This window comes from Castanea sativa, chromosome 12, assembly GCF_040712315.1.
Source record: "Castanea sativa cultivar Marrone di Chiusa Pesio chromosome 12, ASM4071231v1".
In the NCBI taxonomy this organism is placed as follows: Eukaryota; Viridiplantae; Streptophyta; class Magnoliopsida; order Fagales; family Fagaceae; genus Castanea; species Castanea sativa.
Window position 1 is genome coordinate 7,719,159 of NC_134024.1, and position 14,508 is coordinate 7,733,666.

At 36.5% G+C, this 14,508-nt stretch overlaps 1 protein-coding gene across 2 annotated transcripts; it reads right to left on the bottom strand.

Moving 5' to 3' along the window:
- Positions 1-231: 231 nt before the first annotated feature.
- On the bottom strand, positions 232-11,147 carry LOC142619117 (uncharacterized). 2 transcript variants are annotated; one of them, XM_075792182.1, is made up of 5 exons: positions 10,116-11,147; positions 4,287-5,382; positions 2,031-3,402; positions 1,844-1,927; positions 232-1,088 (listed from the first exon to the last, which is right to left on the bottom strand). In XM_075792182.1, the coding sequence occupies exons 1-5, from the start codon at positions 10,729-10,731 to the stop codon at positions 357-359; spliced, it is 3,900 nt and encodes a 1,299-aa protein (XP_075648297.1). In that variant the 5' UTR covers positions 10,732-11,147; the 3' UTR covers positions 232-356. The 2 variants fall into 2 exon arrangements, with proteins under 2 accessions (XP_075648297.1, XP_075648298.1); XM_075792183.1 differs by lacking the exon at positions 232-1,088 and adding an exon at positions 1,484-1,645.
- Between the last annotated feature and the right edge of the window lie 3,361 nt (positions 11,148-14,508).

Sequence of the window (14,508 nt, forward strand, 5' to 3'; positions counted from 1 at the left end):
TGCATTAATTCCGATCTCCATCTAAAACCCCAAAAGACATGTTTGTCCAATGCAAATGCAGGTGTGCAGCAGATTAAGAAGAGAAGAGAAGAGAAGACAAGACAAGCAGATATGATTTGATTTGTCGAAGGAGAACACAGATTTACCTGATCATCTCAATCAAAGAAAGGTAGGGAAGGGAACAAAAACGACGTGGGGCCTCGCCCCCCCTCTTATCAAGGGACCCAAAGCTGAGAGAGATTTCCTTTTTATTTCCTTACTGGAGAAGAGAAGCAACAAGAACTTTGAAATAGCAAAATTAACTAAAAAAAAAACAAAAATGCAATAAAAACGAAACAAAGTTTATAGAAATTGTCTCAATGTGTACTTTCAGGAGAATGATGTATCCGACTAAAAATTACCGACTCAGACTCATTTGGCCCAGGCAACAAACCCTCACAAGCCCTAGGAGAACCACCTGGAAATAATTTAGGACCATCTATTGCATCATCAGAAAACCTCTCCTCTCCACAATAGGCAGATTTATTGCCATTAGTTTCTCCAAGCATGTTGTTGATGTTGTCGCCATTGCCATCCACCAGCAAAGTGGTAGTCGTCTGTGATTCATTATCACCTGAATCCCCATCTGCAACTTCCAAATTCACCTGTTCAGAAGCCATTCCATTCTTTTCCTCCAAGCTGGAAACTGGCTCTCTCTCCCCTGGGGTCTCACCACCATAAAATTGAACCGCGACTTCCATCTTCAGAGAAGGGGTAACGATGTGATTCTGCACCTCCTGAATTGGGGATGAAACGGGCTCCTCTGTATCTTCTTGTATGTCTCTGGATGAAACAGCTTCCACTTTATTCTGATCTAAAGTTGACATAGGCGAACATGGCATTTCTGCATCCAAAGTCAGGACTGGCTCCAGTACTTTCTCCACACCACAGATGGGGACTTGCTCTTCCACTTTCTCCACACCACAAATGGGGACTTGCTCCTCCACTTTCACCTGGTTGGAAGCTGATATAATGTCAAATGTTCCCCCGCTAAGAGATGACAATCTTACTATTTTCACCCTCTGCTTCTTGTAGAGGTCCATGGCTCTCTGCAAATCACAATGTGTGTCAACCAGCTAGAATCAAGAATCAGTATTCAAACATTTTGACTTAGATTTAAAGTCCTGGCAATATTCCCAGACAGTTAAACCAGTGTTGGTATAGATGTGACAACAAAAATGAGTTAGTCATGCACAGATGCAAACATTAAACTGTTGCAAACAATATCGGCACAGTTAAAAAGCGCCCAAAAAGGCACTCAACCTGACCAGTATTCACCAAAACATGTACTTGAAACTAGGGGGAAAAAAGTAAATTCAAAATATAGACTTGCAAACTGGAGAAATCCAGCACTTACATTGAAACAATAAATCAACAAAATAATAATGTCATGATTAGTTTGCAATAATGAAATATGCAGCGCAACTAATGGTAAACAGCTTCCCCTTTAAGTAATAGGACAGAGAGAAGAGAATCAATGATCCCACACAAATTATTCACTTTAAACCAAAGATTTGTCTTACGAGTTCTTCTATATATGTACATATTTTATTGATGAAGAGGAACCTACCTCTTGTACACAGGCTTTAAAAGGCTTTAATGACATCTGATTAAAAAAGGCTTTTGTTATCTTTTGGTTAGAAAAGGCTTCAATAACATCTAATTAAAAGCATGCATAATAAAAACCACTTGTAGCCCTCGGGCAAGGTAGGACATATGAACAATTATGAGGATGAGGCAACTAAAACTGCATAAGAATAAGATATCAATGACTAGCAATATCTCCATCCATCGGACAAATTACCTGAAGAACAGAATCCTTTATGGCAGGAAAAAGTGAACGGCTCGATAAATTATTGGAAAATTTCAGACCAGCTCTTCCTTCATCCTGTCACATTTACAAAGACAAGACAAAATGAAGCAAAAGTTATCAATAAGAATTCATCAATATTTATAAAGCAAATGGGAGAGTTTTTGTCAAGATTCTCTACCTCCAAAAATACATCCATAGTGCTGTCTTCATCAACAGAAGCACTTTGTTCAATATCCAACAAGCTTATACACTGATTATACAACTCTGGACGTGCAAGTTCGGCTGAAATATCTAGCTTAGAAAGATATATGCGGCTGAAATAAGAAGCATCATCCCTTGATAATTTGGAAGGATCAGGTGCCTTTTCATGGGCAGGTTTAGGCAGAGAATCAGTAGCTTCTTTTGCTGGAGAATTGGCAGTGGAGCTTATTTCAGTGGTTTTTGCCTGAACCTCATTGTTTTCTTCATGTTGAGACCTCTGACCTGCATTCCCAGCCAAAGCATCATCTACTGGGACCTGCACTGGATAATCATCTTTGAGGGACGGGGAAGGCAAGTCCCTCTTCATCTCATTATCTGGTCCTTTCCACATGTCAGCATTTGAGTCCCAACCCCGACCATTCATCGAATTCCTCTTCTGGTCCCATTCAGCCCCCCCATACATATGAGGAGGGCCTGAGCCATTACTTCCATCCCATCCATGCAAGTGAGGAGGGCCTGAACCGTCCAACATATTCTGCCAGCCAACTGGACGCAAGTGACCAGAAAACCTGTCGGCTTCAGGCATGTGATAATGAATCCCAGAGTGATTAATATCCACAGGAGGTCTTACACCAAACATAGGTTGAGATGCAAACTGTGGCATCATTGCCTGAAAACCCCCATGAGGAGGTCCATGTTGGTAAGGAATGAAGCCATTTGGTACCGATGAAGACCAAGGGACACTCCTCCAAGCATTTCCATGTCCTCTTACTACACTAGGATCACTACCCCTCTTATAACGGGGAGTGGAGTTAACTCTACCATCTTCTTCCAAGGAACCAGCAAATGAAGGGCTGTCGACTCCAGCTCTGAAAGCAGGTGATGGAGGAATCAAAGATGCATTACTCTGACTAGTTCTATTATAATAAGATGAATCTGCCTGAGAGGAGTCATCCAATGGAGTCTTTTCTGGTGGCAAGTCCCTATACAGCCTGTCCTCAGTAGTAGAGAAATCTCTAGCATCAATGGAAGCACTGCTCCTGCGTCCGGTATCTTCAATATCAAGACTCCGCCTAACACTGGTTCTATTTATATACCTACGGTCAATACTTGTAGATGAAGGAGATCTTTCCATCAAGCCCTTGGGTGAAGCCTTGGAACTTGAAGACCTTTCAGTTGGCAGCTCCCCTAAATGGCCATCATCCATTTTGACAGCTTTCTCCATGGTTCTGTACTTTGTAGCTCTTTCTGACACTCCAGAGAAAGCACTTACTTCTCTCGAAGAAATTGTCTTGGGCCTCTGTTCGGACTTATTATCCCTGTACTTCAAATCTTCAGGATTTAAATGCCTGTAACCGAAAAAAGTGAAGACATCATTATTATTGAATTCCACATATGCTTCACAAGAAAATATGGTTATATCACATTACATTCCCATAAAATCCCATTGACCTTTAAAAACATTGCAGGTGAATTCAGGCTCCTTATATTTGATTTCAAATTTACAGATATATTAGAATAAAAGAATGAGCTTTTAAACAAGTACTATAGTGTAACACATTAGTATTTCAGACAATCATTTAATTAATATTTTCCACTGTATCGGTCCAGCTCCTAGCATTAATCCTCCAAGTCTGATTACATCAGGCAGTAGCATAAGATGAATGGCAACACAAACAGATTAAACAGACTGCTTATATCATTTCCTTCTATTATTAAAAGAAAAGAAATTTTATGACATGCCAAAAGATAATGACATGATGTTGGTCACAACATTAGCACGTGCTAGTTTCACATCATCAACATAACAATAACTGTTTAAAAGGCCACCACTTTTACCACAAAGCCACAATCAAATGGATCTTATTAATAGAATACTTACAGAAGATCTGCTAGGACAACAAATGAACCACATGTTTATGACATGTAACACAAAACTTAAACTCTTATCCATAAAATCCCCCACCCACCCCCCAAAAAGAAAGAAGATAAAAACAGAACAAAGAGATTTGTCACAGTTCATTGCTGAGCATGCTAACCTGAGGAAAATTTAACATAGTAAAATAATATTTTCAAATATGCAAAAGCACAATGCCTAATATTGAGAAACAAAAACACCTACAAAACCAGCATACAAATGTCAGAGCAAACCATTCCAAAGATAATTTACAAAATCAGATATGCCTACTTCAACCAGATTTTCCACTACATGGAGTTCAGGAAAAATACAAACCTGTATTCATCTACACCAACATGTGAACTGGAGCTGGGAGAATTTCTCCGTCTGTTGCTACCAATAGTAGTGTCCACATGAGCTTGGCGAGATTGAGATCTTCCCCTATCAGCATCAGATTCAACTTTACTGCCAGTCCCAGATTTCTTCTCCATATCAGGATAGTGAGATTTGACAACTCTAGTTTTATTATCATTAGGATCATCACGATCATCCGGGGATCTTTTCTTTCCCCTGCCATCTTTGTACCTAGCACTTCGCTCATCATATCCATCGCCATCACGATGGCGGTCATGGTCACGGTCTTGGTCTCGATCACGCTCATATTCTCGGTCACGATCATATTCACGATCATGATCACGCCCACGGTCACGATCACGAACACGGTCTCGACTACGGTCATGATCACGATCTCGATCACGGTCATAATCCCAATCACGGTCACGGTCACGGTCATGATCCCGATCATAATCTCGGTCACGATCACGATCACTGTCCCGATCACGATCACGGCTGCGTTCATGCCCACGGTCCCCATCACGTTCACGGTCACGGTCACGATACCGATCCCGATCCCGACTAGCCTCTATATCACGATCTCGTTCCCTTTCCCGTTCCCGTTCCCGCTCCCGCTCACGATCACGATCCCGGTCACGCTCTCGATCGCGGTCGCGGTCGCGGTCGCGGTCACGGTCGCGGTCACGGTCACGGTCACGGTCACGGTCACTATCCTGAAGCTTGGTTCTCTTCTGTCGTATTTCTACAGCATCCTTTTCATCCTTTGCACGCTTATCATCAGACCTAATGCTCGTATGATCTTTTGCAGGGCGCTCATCACTTTGCTTGTCATCACGATGCTTGTCCTTTTCCATGTCTTCTCGATACTTGTCTTTAGATCTATCATCCTTGCGCTTTTCATCCTTTTGTCGTCCATCCTTGCCAAAATCATCCCTAGACGATAATCGTCTATCATTAACATCTCCAATATCATCTTGCTGCTTTTCCCAATCACCAGAACCGTCTCTTTTTTTCCTTGTTCGCCTCTCAAGCTGGTTTTCTGGTTCAGGAGCTTGCAACTCATCCTGTGCATTCAAATCTGCCAGAAGACACAGATAAAGATGTTAGCTGGAGACTTGACTAGAAAAGCCAAGATCATGTATATGGTATTCATAGAACATTTCATAAAGCAGATTCTTCATATTCATTTAAGAAACGCATCAGGTCTTCTAAAATAAGAATAGAAAAATACTTGAAGGGTCAGGGAACTAGGTCACACGCCACACTCAATTCAATAATTTCAGTTATGCACAAGTTAAAAGCAATTAAAATTTATTTTCATAAGGCACTTTCTCTATGAAACATGTTATGAATAAAAACACACAAATTTTAATGGAAGTTCGTTCCTTAAACCCTCTTCCAAAACAATATTATGTTTCTCTAACCTCAATTCTTCTGTTTTTCAATAACACCCATTAACAACTGAAAACTCCTAAAAGAACTGGTTCTAGGCATTTAACTCCATTTATAAGTGGCTTCATATTCTAGTGCTACAGCAACAACAATTTTATTTTTTATTTTTTTCGATAGGTTAATAGCAACACCATTTTCAACATCATCCAAAAATTAATTATAACAGTCATCAGTTTTCATTCTCTTTGCAATACAAGGATGTCTTGGCCAACTGGATGTAGCCTCCAATGTATTTGTGCATAAGTTATAATTGAATTACAAAACAATTACATGCATGGTAATAATCCAACGTCCAACAGACTACTATGTTTCAAGTCATCACAGTAAATGTTATTGCTAAAAGATTACATATAATGGTTGTTATTAAGAAGTGGAAAAGGATGGTTTGTGCCATGACAAACAATCAGACACTAAGATCAAGTAATAAATAGGATTATATGAGAGTTCTTTCATACTAAACATTATAGCTTAAGATAGAACAGTATTTTAAGAGTTTCAGATTTTTAAAAACAAAAAAGAGTAAATAATACGAATTACGAAGCCAATAAAAGTAAATATTTTTGTGTTCCTGAAGGACAGTGTCAACAATAAATAAATTCCATAGAAGCTACACAATATAAATCCATCAGTCGATCCCTGAATTCCTATGGCAGTGTAATTGAACAGGATAAAATCACTTCAAGTCACTGGAAACTCTAAATTACCAATGCTTAATATCCAGAATGTCTATAGGTAAATCTTCAAGTGGTATAAAAATTACACAATCCAATTCATCCAAGAAAGATAAAGAAATTTCAAACACAGAGAGAGATATATGCAAAATCAATCAACACAAATCCTGCTGCAGTATCTCAATGCTCACTACAACCATCCATACATTCCCAAATGCGTGCTAAAGGGCTCAACAATCCACATGAAAAATAATCCCTCCATTTTATCTTGCCAGTTTTGGATAAAAAATCCGACTTTTTAGGGGATCATTTTTTGATGCATTGTCTTTCAAATAAAAAGTTGGAAGTATCCAAACTATACTCTTGAGTTTAAACTTAAATAAAACTAAATGTAAAGGGATATCTATTCCTCAAATCCGGTAAAGGGTAAATTAGGAAAGGTACTAATATTATCATCATTGACTTTTCAAATGGAACCATACTTTTGAACATTCCAAAATGAAATTTAGAACCAACAATATGGGATGGAGAGAGTATTTATTGTCACTAAATACAGTGAAGCTTTCCCATCGAGAAAAAAATGAATGTTTATCGAAATAAAGAAGGTTATGGAAATATATATTGGTTTGTTTGAAGTGGGAGAATCTTTCACCCACGCTAGCTAAGTGTATTAAGAAATGGATTTTTTTTCTTTGAAGTCAACTTTAAACCATATTAGATAATTAATAGTGTCTGCATCTGTTCTGGAGCTTTCAATTAAACCAGAAAATCTTCACCACATCAACAACAGCCCACACGACTGCACAAGTGAACAAGGGTGATTTAATTAAGGTAGAGGAACAAGAAGAGGAGGAATACCTAAAATAATATTAGTAGTAGTAAAAAAGAACATGCTAATTTAAGAGTAGCAAAAAGTCTGATTCTGGATAGGATGGAGGAGAAGAATTCTCGCGGCCTTTCAACCCCAAGGTTTTGGGTCAAAGCTTTGTTGTTCTTCTTCCTCCTTTGTTACTGTTGTAAAATCCAAGGCAAAAAAGGGAGTAGAGGAAGGACCAAGAACATGTGGATGTAGAAGGGGAGAAAGGCATCCTCGCCAAAGACCTTTTTTTTATGAGTACAAGCAAAATTTCTCAAAATTCCTAAGCCTATGGCGCCCATAAATTTTGCAAGCCGCAAATCAAACCAAATCAGATAATTTGACATCCTTGCCAAAGACTTAACAAAGAATATTGAACTAGACAGAACAAAATGGCACAGGATTCGTGTAATCAATCCCCATTAGTTAGTTTAAAGCTTAAGTAAAATGGATATGCAACAACAATCAAAGATTTTATGTTAGGAGTATATGCATATTAACAACAAAGCAAGAAGTTTTTATCATTCATTTTCTTAAATAAAGCATAAACATGTCTAATGAGTTGGTAGTTCTCAAATAAAAACTGCCTTTCTCTTCTTTCTTTCTTTTGGGTGACAAAGCAAGAAGTTTTTATCATTCATTTTCTTAAATAAAGCATAAACATGTCTAATGAGTTGGTAGTTCTCAAATAAAAACTGCATTTCTCTTCTTTCTTTCTTTGGGGTTACAACTGCATTTTTTCATATTACCTCCTTCATGCAAAAAGTCCCAAAAAAATGCTACTCAAGCATAGGAAACTATGAAAGGACAACCAACATCCCAAAGGAGGACACATATTGTCCACATCTCAGAAAGACTCCTAGCACACTTACAATAACTCTTGATCAACCACCCTAACATGCAGATCCTAAAACCATAATATGAAATTAGACACAACTCATATAAATCAGATGCAGTTCAATTATTATCTTCAGAAAATGGAAGGACCAGGAAAAAAAAATACCGAACTTTTACTACATTTGGTTCATATTTTACTAATGATTAGAAAAGTAATGAAAAGAAGATTATATTGTTAACAACTTATGGTTAAAAAGAGAAATCAAAACAAAGAAGTTTTAGTTTTAGTCTTGTCCATATAAAATTCTCTCCAAATCTCACATACTGTGGATAAAAAAGCTCAAATCCTGACAGGCTCAAATATATTTCTCAAACCTTTATTTCCGTTAGCCCATGACAAGTCAAACCCTGGAAAAATAAGATAACTCAAAATTTTCTTCCTCTTAAATTCTATGGTTGACGTAATCATGGTGCTCAATTACACAATAACATGAATTTGACTAGCACAATAACAACTCTGACAACTAATATAATGGATTAAAGACGCAATGAATATTGAGAGGTTTCATAGATATTGTTTGGAGCATATGTAACATGAACCTAAAGTGTTAAGTAAAACAATGCTCCTGACTGGAAAGGTGTGACACATCTGTAGAACCTAATAAATTGCCCCCAATTGAAAGTTTTGAAGGTCCAATTGAAGACCAGAAACACTCAACGTTTCAATAACTATGAGCATAATGGCTAGCTTTCAAGGGTATGTAGAAAGAAGATAGCACCACAATGTACTAATATCCTATTTGTAATAATATAATGAAGCTTTCAACAAATATTCTCGTATTATTTCTTTTCTAACCAGTTTCAATTCAATCATCTATTTCTGACAATCATTTTTTTATTATCAGTAATATAACTTCATTGAATATCTATTTTTGACAACCATGATATAAGTAAAGTATCCAGGCTCTGTACTAAAGAATTCCTCTTTATCAGATGATAGCTGATTAACTGTAGTCTTGTTCTACCATCAGCTTCAATTACCTCATCATTGAAATGCATAACAATTATTTTTTGTCACATTTAGGCTTTAGCAATCCAATTCTTTTCAATTTCTATGAATATTTTCAGGTTAAAATTAGAGAATACCAACAATAACATTTAACAAAAGAGAAGGAAAATATGAAACTATGTAACAACAAAAAGGAAGGAATATAAAAAAGATATAAAACCAGCTAGATTGCTAAATTTATCACTGTGAAAAGCACACAATATGAGTTATCATTCGTATCTAAGATTTATTCTGTTTGATTAAATTGTGTGGTGTTACATTTTCAAATAAAATTATGGACAATTTTAATGTTCTGAGATTCATATCAGCTCCCACCAATTAAAAACAAGATCCTTAGATCTAAAATTAAATAAATAAATAAAAAGTTAAAACATTTCAAGAATGCTATCTAGAGAACAGTCATAATAACTACATTGTCCTGAAGACATGATAGACAATGTTAACTTAAATTTCATGCAGATGTTGGCTTATGAAGAGCATGAAGCAAGACCCCGTATGACTAATTTAGATGCCCCGCAACCGAAAAGGTCACAGCTTGAAACCGGAAGCATTTAAGAAAAATCATCAGACTGAAATCAAATGTAGAAAATGAAAACAAAGAAGGATATCAAATTTCAAGCAAGCAAACAAATCTAAATAATTAAGCCTCACAGCAACTGAAATTGCCCAAAGTTAAAAACATCATTCAAAAAATGAGTTACCATATCAAATCGCACTTGGGGTTCTAAAAATGGAGCAAAATCCAATGATTTTTAGGTAGTTCAGGACTTCCCTAGTAACTCTAACAACCACACTTTTCATTTTCTAATACTATCTACCAATCTCAAAACACTCTAATATACCATAACCTACTATCAGTACATAACAACATAATCACAATATACACACAAATACATATTAACCAGCAAACCAATCAGTTACCTTACCAGTAATTTCAAGGGCCTTCTTCGTCTCGCGCTGTTCGTCATTATCAATGACCACTCTCTCACTTTTCCCTTCTTTACTCTTCTTCTCCCTTTCAGCTTCTCTACCCTCCTTTCGACCTGAATCCCGATGCTTCCCACTGCTCCTCTTTGCCTCCTCAGCCTCACCATACACTCCCGAACCCTCCTCTCTCCTCCTACTGCTGCTACTACTCTTCGATTCACCAGAAGCCTTCAATTCCTTCAACTCCCTAGATTCCTTCAACTCCTTTGATTCCTTCGACTCCTTGGACTTCCTCGACACCTCAGTCCGATCATCATCCCCACCATTCCACCGATCGGTTACTACTTCATCGCCACGCTCCTTTCGCCGCTTTGACGAGCCATGCTCTTCGGCATACTCGCCATTTCCAGAAGCGTACAAGTCCTTGGAATCCTTCACGGAATCAAGCTTCCGTTTTTCGCTCGAAGCAGATTCCTTTGAAACCCTAGCTCCAGCGCCACTCTCCTCCTTGCCTCCCTTCCGATCCTTCGTACTCAAATCTTTCTCCGAGTCCGAGTACTCCCTCGCTTCCCTCGAGCTGTGCTTGCTAGATTTGTGCCTTGAACCTCTCGGCATCACTGAAATACACTCAAAAACCCTAGTTGCAGATTCCCGAACCAAACCAAAACGGAAACCCTAACTTGCAAATCCACGAACAAAAATTGAGTGCTCAGATCGAAGAATCGAAACCCTAGCCTCGAATCGATACTCAAAAAAATGAAACCCCGATATCAGAACCCTAATCGCGAAGCTTCGCAACCAAAAAGCGAGCACTCGAATCAAAAAATTCAAAAACCCTAAGTGCGAAAATCTCGGAGGGAGTGAAAAAAATAAACCCTAACAGTGTAGGCGGTCGGAGAATAGAACGGAAAAGCCACCGGAGACAATGGATCGCCGGCAATCGGAGGAGATTTATGAGAATGGGATCGAAATGAATGAAAATTACGAGAGAGCCACGGAGAGAGAAGTGGTTTTGAAGAGAAGGGGAAAAAAAAAATAAGGGGGTGAAGGCTTTTTGCTTTGCTTTTGTTTAGCGAGACTCAGAGAGGACTCGCGATAATTTGTGCCGGTGTGACGATATTACCCTCGGTAGTTCTGTGTTAATTACGGAGGGTGTCATTGCGGTGTTTGTTTTGTGTTGAAACGATGATATTGTTGTAATTGGCTCACGTTGCTGTATCCAATGGGGACGTGACACGTATGTAGCTAGCGGAAGCAGAGTAAATCTGGTGCTCCGGTGATTACGTGGGGTAGGTGGACCTTTGAGGTCAAAATTAGAAAAATTAGTTTATCCGTAGGGTGTGATTGGTGGGTTCCACCTTACCTGAATGGAACCAAGTCCACTTGATTTCAATCTTCTAGAGACAACACAGTGTGAGTGTGATTCAGAGTCATCATCATGTTTCGTTTGTTGAGACTTAGAGAGTAAAGTACAAAGGAGAAAGAAGTGAACTCAAAAACAATACCAGTACTTGCATTAGCTTCTTGTGCAATGGTTTAGAAAGAAAGAATGAGAAGATTTAAATGTTGTTTGTGTATATTTACCAAAAAGTAATAGTAAAAGGTGTGGAAAGGTAATGTTTACCAGTACTTCACTCCTTTTTTTCTCCCCTATCTATTTGGGGAGATAAGAATTTGGTAGGCTCTTTTTTTTTTTTTTAAAGAAAAAAAAAACATTTGAATCCCATCATCTTTTACTAATATTTTCACTATTAACTAAACAAGAGAAATTTAAGGGAAACAAATATAATAGGTAAAAAAATAAATAATCAAATCAAGCACATTGATTAAAGGATGTTGGAAAGCTTCAACTACGCTAAAGGGAGTCTCCCAAAAGAGAGATGATAATAGACTATCAGTTTAAGGGCAATGTAAACTTCATCGATGAGGGGCTCCAAGGGAAGCAACAAAAAGGAGTTGAAGGGAGATGGGCTTTGAACCATACATCACATGGAGTACCACAATAGATGCTATAATCATTGAGTTATCACTTGAATTTCCAATGTATGGTTTTTTTAGTATACATTTTTTTCAAGATACAAGTACAACTAAAATTTTCTAATATTTTATCAAAAGAAGAACAACTATAAATTTACACAACCAAATAATTAAATGTTAATAAACTTATCCAAACACTTTTTTTGTACGATTGGGACTCAATTTTGGATATAACTGTTAATTTACTTAACCCAATGAATTTGGATCAAATCTATATTTAGATATGTCAAGTTTTAGTTTATACCTCTAAGTTTACTCTATATAGAACACCCATATGCATGTTACATGATTAACTCCATTAATCACTAATAGAAAGCACTAACAAAATGTCTAGTTTGTCACAAACCTAAAGTCCAACGGTTAATTACTCAAATTGAAACTACAATGACCAAGCTAGCTCTCATGTCAAAGTCCAAACTTGATGTTAATAAAATTTAGATACATTTCTTTATGTGCTAAACCTTAGGGTGTATTTATTTGGAGCTAAAATAGAATGGATGAAAAACTTTGGAGAAAAAATGAGAGGTAAAACCTTTTTTTTATATATACAAGATAGAATTTCTGATTCTCAAAAAAAAAAAAAAATTCTACTCTAGCCTAATCTAAGTGTATATGTGTGTGAAGCTCCCTCCTGAAAATTTGAATCCCGACTCTTACCCCCACACCCCACAAGCATTTATAGTAGTGGAGTAACCACCGCACCAAGGATATGTGATGGTAGAAGGAAAACTTTTTTAAGTGTGTTTGGTTGGGTGGGGAAGTAGGAAAATAAATGATGGGCACATGTGTTTTCTTCTTAGGTCCAAAAGAAAGTTTTCTCCTCAAAATAAAGAGAAAATTAAGGAAGAAAATGGGGTTGCTTACTGAAAAAAAAATGTCTATTCCAATTCATTTCTTTTTTCTTTTTTCCTTTTTTTTAGTGCTGGGCACGTTGCCTCTTTCCCTTTTTTTCCTTTTCTTTCCTGACGTTGCTTTTTTGTACGTTGCCTTTTTTTCTTTTTCTTTTTCCTTTCTTTTTTTTTTTCTTTCTTTCTTGGATGTTGCTTTTTTTCTTTCTTTCTTTCTTTATAGGTTGTAGGTGTGATAGTTGTTTTTACATGTTCTAACTTAACTAACTAATCTCTCAACAAAAAAAAAAAAAGTACGATAGTTGCTTTTTTTTTTTTTTTGTTATTTAACTAGACATGATTCTTATTTTTTAATAAATTGGGTGATTGCTTTTTTTTTTGTCACTTTTTTGTATTAATTGGCCATCATTTTTTTAACAAGGGTGTATGAGTAAATTAATACAAACTCATTTTTTCCATCCCTCCACTTTTCCACTTCCAACCAAACAAAAAGGAGAGAAAATAAAATTCTTTCTATCCTCTCACTTTTCCACCCCTCCAACCAAATAAACCCTTAAGTTGTCCAATTAAATTCAACCATCCGATTTCATTAACTAATGAACTACATGGTTGGGGGGCAAGGCCCAGAGTTTAAGTCTCTAAGAGGGAGTTTCACACACATATACTTTTAAATTAGGTTAGAGTAGAAATTCTATCTTGTATAAAAAAAAAATTTGTCCTTGACAAATATATATATATATATATATATATATATATATATATATATATATATATATTATTGTATTAGTCAATTCCAAATAGTTTAATTCAATCGGGAACTTAAGATATAACACATAATGAATTACACATAAATTTAGCCCTTAAAAACCAAACAATCAAATTAATGTAATTGGAAATTTATTTTGGAACAAATTATTAAAATATTAATGTATGAGGTTTGATATCACTAAAATGTAGAAGTGTACAATCTTAATCATGCTGTAAGACTACATGGATTAATATAAATATAATATAATTGTGTATTTAAAATGGGATCATTTCCCAAAAGGTTTGGATGGAAATATAGAACGATTAATTTGGTTCATTTTGATAAAACGGAGAACTAAATTGACAAAAAAATCCTTAAAAACTAATTGACCATTAAAGTGAAAATCAATGGACTAAATTGAATTTTAGCATGATTAAGACCATATTGTTTTACCTTTCACAGTTACATAAAAAAAAAAATTAACAATTACCTTGTTTGCATGGAGTGAATAGCTAAGTGGTGATCAATAATGTAAATTTTGCCTTCAACCAAAAAGGACATAAAAATAGGAACTCTATATAAAAATGCGCTAGTGTAATTTATTCGAATAACTATTCGATACCTCAATAGCTAAGGACATTAATTTATTCCTCCCCGTGACAGAACTCAACAGAGTTCCCTTATAATATGTGATAATATGTACCTTAGATTTGTTTTAGTGACACCTAGAGTTCATGTGATCTATATTCGATTTGTTCT

Excerpts from the sequence above, each read along its gene's own strand:
- LOC142619117 (XM_075792182.1), bottom strand. The coding sequence starts at position 10,731 with ATGCCGAGAGGTTCAAGGCACAAATCTAGCAAGCACAGCTCGAGGGAA. Across the intron at positions 1,928-2,030 it reads CTATGGATGTATTTTTGGAG|GATGAAGGAAGAGCTGGTCT; the intron begins GTAGAGAATCTT and ends TAAATGTGACAG. Across the intron at positions 1,089-1,843 it reads TAAAGGATTCTGTTCTTCAG|AGAGCCATGGACCTCTACAA; the intron begins GTAATTTGTCCG and ends TGTGATTTGCAG.